The sequence below is a fragment of the Dryobates pubescens genome, chromosome 5 (genome assembly GCF_014839835.1).
Source record: "Dryobates pubescens isolate bDryPub1 chromosome 5, bDryPub1.pri, whole genome shotgun sequence".
Lineage (NCBI taxonomy): Eukaryota > Metazoa > Chordata > Aves > Piciformes > Picidae > Dryobates > Dryobates pubescens.
In genome coordinates, this window is record NC_071616.1 from 25,252,409 (window position 1) to 25,262,327 (window position 9,919).

General features: G+C 36.6%; 1 protein-coding gene across 1 annotated transcript in view; it reads right to left on the bottom strand.

Moving 5' to 3' along the window:
• The window catches only part of WDR25 (WD repeat domain 25), a 60,323-nt gene extending 50,756 nt beyond the window's left edge, over positions 1–9,567 (bottom strand). The window contains exon 1 of the mRNA XM_009905113.2: positions 8,813–9,567. Within this exon, the coding sequence (XP_009903415.2) occupies positions 8,813–9,523 (711 nt within the window). The 5' untranslated portion in view covers positions 9,524–9,567. The remainder of the gene's footprint in view (positions 1–8,812) is intronic.
• Positions 9,568–9,919: the final 352 nt, after the last annotated feature.

Below are 9,919 nucleotides of genomic sequence, written 5' to 3' on the forward strand. Positions count from 1 at the left end.
ATGTGTTTATTTAAATTGAAGAGTAAATACATTAAAAGCTTCCACAAGCACACTGAAGGTAAAGCTCCATCACAACACCCTAACCAGCCAGTTAGCCATCACATATATACTGGAAGACAAATTAAGTAAGTCCCAGACTAGACATAAAATGCTTTTTCTTTGAAGAGGAAGGATTAAACATGATATGTATGACAAAGAATGGTAAGTCATTACTTCCACAGTACTGAAGCAACTTCTCTAAAGAACAAGGAATTTATTAATATTTCTTTCCCCTTTAAATTAAAAGGAATCTATAATGAACATTTGTCTTTGCATCACAAATATATAGCAAAGGTCATTAAAGATTTTTCTAGCAGGCTTCATCTAAAGATCAAATGTCAGCAATCTTTGGTACATTCACTGATACTATGACCTTAAAGATGAAGCTATTTCACACAAACTAAAAATAAAAGCTGCCATAAAAAAACAAGGACATCAACATACTGAAAAGAATAGACAGTTCAGGCAAATTGCTTTTACCCCTGATGGTGGATAAATCCTACACAAGTAATCTATGGAACCCGGAAAAGTAGAGCAAAGCTTCTCAAAAATTTGTTTCCTTGACAACATCAAGTAACCAAGAGAGGTAGGGAATCAAAGTCATAAGATGCCTTCCAGCTTCATTAGCAGATTTTTATTTGTTAATACATAGCAGAATGTGAGATGTGTCAATAAAGCTAGACTCCTAGGAATGAAGCAAAGTTAGACTAGTGTTAGTTATACTTCTAAGAAAACATTCAGAATTTTTCAACTGTTAAATAAATTGAGATAGTCCCATAACATATTACAGTAACTTCAGAACTTAAAATTGCTCTATTCCCCTTTTTCCAAGCACCAAAATCTTGACTTTATTAAGAGCAATTTTACTGAAGCATCCAGGATAGGGGATAACACCACCGTACACTTCTCCCCTCCCAAGTGACATTCTGATGTTCAAATCCTCAGCAGCTGCCCATAGAGATTCTATGCATTATTGGAAGGCTTAATTTATGATATTATCAGTTAAGCTTCATTAGAGAAAATATTTCATTCACATTGCTAATTTTTTCTGCCCTAGTAGACGGGCTTCACTAGGGAGAGAACAAGGTTGCTTATTTCTCTCCATCAGGCTACTTCAGAGACACTCAGTAAACAGCTCAGTAGAAAGGAAGTGCAGAACTCTGCTTTTCAGTACAGATGGATTTCTAAGGACAAATAGTCAAATAAACATTTAACATTCTTGCTATTCTGTAAGTCATGTCACAAGTAACCAAAACTCTTTCAGTAAAAGGATGAAATAGAATCCTTTCTTCCACCTCATTGTTACAGAAATCCAAGTCACTTTCCATCCTTTGGAATTTCCCAAGAAAGGTTTGTGACAATTGTCACAACAGCCATGTCCCCCATGTATCTCACCTGCAGCCACTTTGAACATATTGGTCAATATAAATCACCACAGTACTTTTTCCTCAACACTCAATCAAGCCAAACAGATGAATAAAAGGGAAAGAGACACTGTAGAGGATCTATAGCAAGGCTCCATTAACTCTCTTGGAAGAACTTTATGAACTTTTCCTTAAACAATTCCCAGCTGGGGGAAAAACACAAGCATATTAACTGTGCCGTGGAATATCCATCTTCTCTCACTCTTCTTCCCATAGCCATATCCTCTAACATGGCTATAAAGCAGTCAAAATGCTTTGCAAGGCCACTTGGGCTACTACACTAGTATTCTTTAAGGAGTTCCTAATGCAGGACACATTACTCCTATGAGGACAGCATGAGAGAATTGGGGTTGTTCAGTTTGGAGAAGAGAAGGTTCCAAGGAGACCTTATTGTGGCCTTTCAGTATCTGAAGGGGGCTTACAAGAAAGCTGGTGAGGACCTTTTAGGGTGTCAGGTAGTGAGACACTGGAACACCCTGCCCAAAGAGGTGATGGAAGCCCCATCCCTGGAAGTTAAGGCCAGGCTGGATGTGGCTCTGGTGCAATCTGATCTAGTGAAAAGTGTCCCTGCCCAAGGCAGGGGGGTTGGAAGCAGATGATCCTTGAGGTCACTTCCAACCCTGACAATTCTGTGATCCTAGTATTTCCAGTTGTGAAGGAAAACTAATGCCCTTACAGATCTGAAACCCTAATACAGAAGCTGAGAGGTTCACTGCAATTTTGTCCCTCTTTTCTTTCAAAAATGCCAGCTTCCACATAAATTCTAATCCAAAGCAGCACTGAATTTAGAAAACAGTGGTCTATGAAACAGTATAGAGATTGGGATGGTGCTATTTATACTCAAAGAAAAATACTCATTTGAAAAAAACAATAATCCTTTGAGGCACAAGAATATGTCAGCTAGTAAGAACATAATACAAACTACACAAGCCATCTCCAGAAGTGGATTCTGAGAATGTGAACAAAGACATTACAAGGATTTCTGTTTCCTTGACAACAGCATTGCTGGAAACAAGAAAATAATTTAAAAAATAAATCTGTGTAGCATCTCTAAATGTATGTAGGTATTAACACACCAAATGTGGAACAACACTTACCCACACATCACATTGGGATGAACAGGCCAAAATCCACCACCTTCATGAACTGTTCTTTGACTTGTGTTAATGGCTTTTGCAGAACAGTTCCTGGTACTAACCATCGTATCCTGACCTTATTATGATCCAGGCATAAGCACAGCCAGAAGCTTTCTTTAATGGTCAAGAACATGCCTCCCTACACAATGTTCCTTTTCTTACAAAATTAGCATTATGGAGAATATTTCTCATTGAAGTGTACGAAATCACTGAGTTAGAAAAAATGTCAAGGTGCTCAAAGAATCCATTACAGCTCTCATATATTCAATAGGAAATTGGTATTACTGGAAATAATAAGTGTATGAGCATCTTAATAATCAACAAGCTTGAAGTCCCTGGGAAAAAAACACACATAGTTCTGAACAGACAAAGGAAGAAGGTCAGAACAAGGCATCATAAAGAAAATTCAGCTTCAGTATTTCAGAATACTCTATTTAGTAGCCTCTTCAACAATAGCCCCTTCAACAAGAAAATAACAATACTTTTTTCACACATCTAGATAAGCAACACAATCTCCAGAATACAAGCATTTCCTTGCCACTTCCAAGATAATGGAGAGAACGTCTTGTTATTTTTAAAATACAGTATAAATTGTGCCAATATCAGAGGGATCTGCTTTAAAACATTTCAGTTAAAGTGAAACATGTTAAATAGGATGACTCCCCAAATTCCTATGCATCAACTACAATTAAAGGAGCAGTGCCACAATTATGCTTTAAAAATTAATCTAAGACCTGCAACACAGAGGATACTGGCAGCACAATAACTAATACTGCTTAGTGAACAGTTTGAATCTAGCCTAGCAGTGGCAGGGCTATAGCCATCTGGCAGCTACACATGAGCTTAGAGGAAATATGCCGGCAGCTTAAATTCATTCTTTCACAAACCAAATGTGACAGAACAACAAGAAACACTGCCTATTGCAAGTGGATTTTATGCACAATGGTTGAAAACAGAAATAATTCCCCATTCTGGGACAGGGTAACAGTATTATCTAGGTAATCTGTACCATCAGTGCTACTCACATTATATGGATGATAGCTTCCATTCATGTTTTGTCATGTTCAGTCAAATACAACAGGATCAAGAATAACCAAGTCTTAGAATATACTACTATGTTACCTTTCTCCCAACAAGCACACAGCCACAAAAAAAACAGGTTTTGAAAATATGAAGAAAAATGCTATTTCTTGTAGTACTGACACAGTCCGGGAACTAAAATCCGTACATTAAATAAGATGAGTATGAGTAATATACCACTCTAGACTTAACGATACAAGAAGGTCTCTTAAGACTGGAAAAGCATCTGCATAAGATCTCTTGAGGTAGCACATTACAAAGATGAACTGCACTGGAGCTCAGAAATCCCCTGACTTGCAAATAGGCAGAAACCAGGAGAGGATTTAAATGTATCAAGTCTTCGACTTTTTCTTTAGGCATCTAGTTATGGACCCAACTAGGGACTGACCACTGGGCTTGACAGAGCCTTGGTCTGGACCAGTAGGGCTGTTCTTGTGTTCACAATCATGAGAAGTAGGCAACACTCCTGTTCAACACACTGACATTATTAAACCAATTTTAAAAACTTTTCCTTTCCTTGCACAGAATCAGCTGTGACTAAGGGAGGTATAGTTCAAGTAGCCATGAAGGTAACAAAATGCACGAAGAAAAATTTCCAGCAATGTGTTATAATACAAGTCAAGCCATGAAAGTGCTTTATACATTTTGCATACTGAACAATCACAGCACTTTCTTTCCCTGACCATGTTCATCAATAGAGGATTAAAGTGCTGAAAATTAAAAAATACTTTGCAACAAACAATACCTGCTGTGATGCTCCAAATAGAAAACTAAGAACATAGAATTAAGGTTTACAGATTATTAAAGATGTTACCTTGAGTTGATGTTAACACAGAATAGGAAATACAGAATAATGGTATAGGATGCTTGAATTGTTAAAAAGTTGTGTTTGGCATCAGTAACTAGTGAAAATATTTGTACCTCTTGCTTTATGCAGTCACAAGATCTTCCAAACAAAAGACATTAACCATGTGAATGCAGTATAGTGGTTGCTGCAATTGGTAAACATGTCTTTCACAAGGCAACTTTGTATCTAACCTTCTACCCAAGGTAAACAACTGTATTCAAAAGTAATCTGTGATTTTGGATTCTATATCTGGGTTTTTTAAACCAGAAATACCTAAACAAGAAAGTGATGAATATTCACCTTATGGAAACTACACCTTTAATAACAGCAGTCTCAAAATTTATGGAAAAAAAAAATAGACAAGAATTAAAATCACAAACATTATTTTGGTGTTTAAGTAGGCAAAACCAAAAATGGCAGTAGTAGCCTAAATTTCATTTACAACAGCTATTCCAACAGAAGACAGAGAAGTGTTTTTCAAAGAAAACAGATATAATCAGACAACCATGTTTTACATGCCTTAAAATGTGTACTTAAACTAGAACCATAGGTCACTGATAGCACAGTTAGAATGTAATAGTGAAGAGCACTGCCACAGCACTGCGCTCCACGGTATTTTCCCTAACTTACATCAGGTTTCCTGCTCATTTCTGCACTTATGTAAGCCAGAATTACTATCAGCTTACATTGTGAAGGGGAAGTTCAAAATCCTAAGCAAAGAGAGGGTAAAAGACTTGCCAAAGCACAGAGCTAAGCTCCCCCTCCTCTCCATTCCTTACAAATTTTTAATTTGGCATGAAATATTCTTCTAGTGATGCTCCAGACAAGAACAACTGTGGACAATTAATCCACGATACATATTGCTTCCTGTACAACAGTCTCTTGTACTTTCAGGTCTCCATGAGGTTTTCTTATGCATTTCAACACATACATAAACTTTTCATTTTGGTCTTTCAATGCACAACATGGAGGCAAGTATTAAAATCTCCTGGGCTTTATAGAGGCAATTTATTCACCACCCCTTTCTAAGATGCTGAGGAGCCCCATCTGCTGGTAGAAGCATTCCTCTATAGCGAATTACACCCCATAGTTGATTGCTTTTTCAACCATACCATTGGATAACAGCAAATGCTTTCAATGAAAAAGAAAATCCTCTAAATCAGTGAATTTCCTCCTAAAGACACATTGTATTTATATAAAGTGCTTCAGATGATCTTTCCTGACACTATGCTGTTCTTCAGTTAACAAACTGAAAACATCAACTTACTTCTTACAAAAATTTGACTACGTAAACATTCATTCACAAAAATAGCAAAGTGTACATTGGTTAAACCAGGAGAATATAAAAGGAAGATTGTTCTTTCCCTCAGGATGCATCCACACACTTAAAAAGAATCTGTATAACCAGTTCCATATATACATTTTAGATGTGCAGTATGGATGATTCAGTCACAATAATTTAGATGGGAATAAAGAAATTCAGATCACTAAATTAAGATAACTAAACTAATCCTTTTCTTGTAATGAAAATGTAAAGAGGAAAACATTTGAGCACAAAAGAATGTGTAAAAGATGCAAAACTGTTTGGCTAAATACTGCAAAAATTGTATGCTGCTATAGATCATTTATGCACAACTAAAACTACTATAGTCAGTCAGATAAGCTTAGACATAACTCTCAATTCTGAAAAATCTCCACTAATATTAGACTCTTCAAAAGATGAATGTCTTAACACATGGGCTGAGTGCAAGGACTGAATCCAAGACATTTACACATTAAAATATTCATTCACAGTTATTCACATGACTAACAAAGTACAGCATTTTGTGCCTCTGCACTGCATAGTCTCTCTGATTATACAGGGATTTTAGGCTTCCAACAGTGCTTTAAATTTAATCTAAATCAAATTTTCAAAGTAAACAGTGCAAACACCTGTGGTGTTTCCTTTAAAGGGAAGGAAAAGATGCTCCCACTGCCTGGATTTGAAGCAGCAGTTTCAAGCAGGTGTTTTTGGAAGAAAACAACAAAAACAAAAGCAGTGGTACCTCCACATATGCATTTTCAATCAGTTGTTTTATGTTTACACTAGAAAATAGAGAACTTCAGGCAACGGTAGATAGCCAAAAAATCCCCAGTATATAAACATCTGCTGTGAGAGTCATTAGAGATTTCTGGGCTTGTGACCCTCTAAAGTTCATGAAATTAGTTTTGTTAACATCAAGTCAATACTTAATCTAACCATGCCCTCTACTGGCCTGAGAGGTACTTGTGTAAAGGTGCAAACCGCAAAAGATTCTACTGCTCTTACCACTACAGGCTGCCATTTCATTGAGAAGTAACAGTAAGAACCATTCATAGGTATTACCCTACAGGCCACCTTCCAAAAATACTGAAGTGTGTCTTAATATATTTTTTAACAGCTACATTATTACTTCATTCACATTTTAGACTCACATGCTCTGAAGCATTGCCAACGTTAACATACTCTGTTTATAATTGCATTTCCACATTTCAGGGCACCTAAAGCAACTAGATTCCTTCAAAAACAGCTTTGCTTTTAAGGACTGCTTCCCATCAAGGGTAGTAACACTACCCTAGAAAAATAAAGTCATCTTACTTTCTACTTAATAGCCTGTCTGTTTTGTCTTCTATTTCCACTTTTAAGTAATTTTACAGAGCAACATTGATTTTGGATTGCTGTACCAAATTTAGCACACCTATAACCTCCTCAGCAGTAAAATGAAGCTCTGTGATAGAAAACAAGCACTAAGCACGTAGTGTGACAGTTTAAGACAAAAAGTCAAATTCAGCCATATTTAAGTCAGAGGTGTTTATAATTTCATATAAACAAAATTTAAAATTGGTGCTAACCAGAACCAGACATCAGCACTTTTTGCATATCTTGGTCTTTTCTTTCTAAGTCTGTACTTCAAGTGTATTTTGTGCTCCATTTAATCTTTAAGATGTGAAGATGTAAAAAAAAGCTTGGGAAAGAAGATGAAGGAGGAATTTCCCACAGTTCAAAGTATTCAGACTTTGATGGTATAATAGGCTATGCTGACTACACAGCCAGTGAAGTTATCATAACTTTAAAGAATAAAAGGTAAGCAATTTAAAAGAGCAATTTTTATTCATGCCTTAGATGTGGGGGTTTTTTCTTTTGTGAGCACCAGCGTTTTAATAGACATTAAGGAGGAAAACAGGCAAAATCTCTGTCCAAGATTGAAAAACATCACTGCATCAAAGATGCAAAGCCAGCGCATATTTCACAGGGCCCCATGGGAAAACTGGGGAAAGAGGAAAGAAAAAAAAATTCTGGGATAAGAAAAATCATACAAAAGCAACAATATATGAAATTAGGTTTTCTACTAGAAATTAAACATCAAAATAGTAAAATTTTTAAAAGCTCAATTTTAGTAAGGGACTTGAAGAATATTTTTCTTACATGAAATCAAAGTCCATTTCAAAATCCTCTGCTCTCCTTTAGTCTTAGAAGCATGCAGATACAAAGGGCTTTGTTACTCCTACCTTTTTACTTAGCAAGACTTACTTAAACACCTAAATTTTAGAACCAGGTTTTAAAAAAATTAAACCTGCCACATTAAATACATGATAGATACAATAAAGCATGCCTTCCAAAAAGGACACTTTCTGTGTGCTCTTAGCAAACCTATGTTCCTGTGTAAACCCACTTCAGAAGACTTTTATTTGAACCAAGAGGTGGCCTGAGCCCTGCATCTGGGAAAGCATACACACAAAATATTTTTATTACCCATTGTTGATAAAATTAAGACTTCTTGTCCTAACTAAATCAACAACAATCTGAAGCCAAAGTCACTAAAGCTAGAAGGAAAATATACTTTAAGTATTGCACTAACCCTTGAAACAAAGTGGAAAGGCTCCTTAGATGATGACAGAGCACCCTTCTGGGACACACAGGATGGTAGGGATTGGAAAGGTCCTCCTGAGATCAAGTCCAACCCCACGATGCAAGATCTGGCCCACTAGTTCAGACAAAACCATTCATCTGATCTGACATACCTCCTCCATCACTAGCCACTTAGGCTTGTCAGAAAGGCATTATTCTAGTGTTGGCAGTCATTATTTTTAGTGAGGGATTAGGAGGTAAGATCATAATAGGTTCTTGTACTCCAGAGCATCTCGAATTCTGAATAAATTTGAACTGTTAAACACAAAAGCAAGGATGTTATTCCCAGAAGATCACTATTTAATACAGTATTTTTAAGTTTGATAATTGGTCCACAAAGCATCCTGTTTTACATTACCTTGACTGTTTTGTCCATAGAAGCCGAGAGAAGCATGTGACTTTGTTCTTGTACAGGACACCACTGGATTTCATTAACAGGACCACTGTGTTTAGACATGTGAAATATTAAAGTTTTGGGGAGTTCAGTTAATTTATATTTGGATCCCAAATATGGCTTAATTAATTCAGATATCTTTCTCAAAGTCTGCTCTCCTGATATGCCCGGTTTATCATCATAATCTGAGCTATTTCTCTGGTCAGGTTCTTTTTGTTCAGGCACACCGGAATTTTCTTGACGCAATCTTTTAGGGATGTATGGTCTAATTCCTTTTATAGCAGTTGTACTGTCTTTAAGCATTCTCTTCTGGGAAATGCCATTGCCAGACTTTGTTGAAGAGCTTGATGATAGTTCATTTTTGTAGGACATACATAATACAGTATGGCCAGAGTATGGGCTCCTACAATAAGAAGATGCCAAATTCATATTATTCTGTGCATAACGGACAGGGGGATCTTCCCAAGCAGTGCTTGTGCCAGAACTATCAGTGCTCTCAGGAGGCTGCATTTCATAAACAGATTTCGTACACAAACTACCAGATGCAAAGTACTGAACACAATTCACAGAAGTACTTGGATGGCTTGTTTGTCTGCTAGACGTATGGGGAGCTTCAGTCTTTTCAGTTTCTGTCTCAGAGTCCGAATCGTCATAAGCAACCAGTGATGAGCTCATTATGGCTAGACAGACCACGCAGCTGGAATCCTCTGAAATGATGATCTGCAATAAAGAATTAATTATTCAGTGCACAATTTATTACAGTCTACAATTTGAGTAACTTCAGCATCTAAATATGCTTTGCTGAATAAGACCGACCCTAACTTCTATTCCCACTTACTAATGGAATTTATTACTTTAACATCTGTACATCCAATTATGCAACAGTACTTGCTTCCAAGCACTCTGTATGGTTTTTAATACATTGCAGAGATGTATTTCCATATCTCACACACAAAGAAAATTAGTATAAAAAGGGAAACAAACTTGCAACATAAGTACTGCAAATCACTTCAACTTTACTCGCAGCAGCAGTTCTTTACACACACAAAGAAGTCAATTAATTGTGCAGTA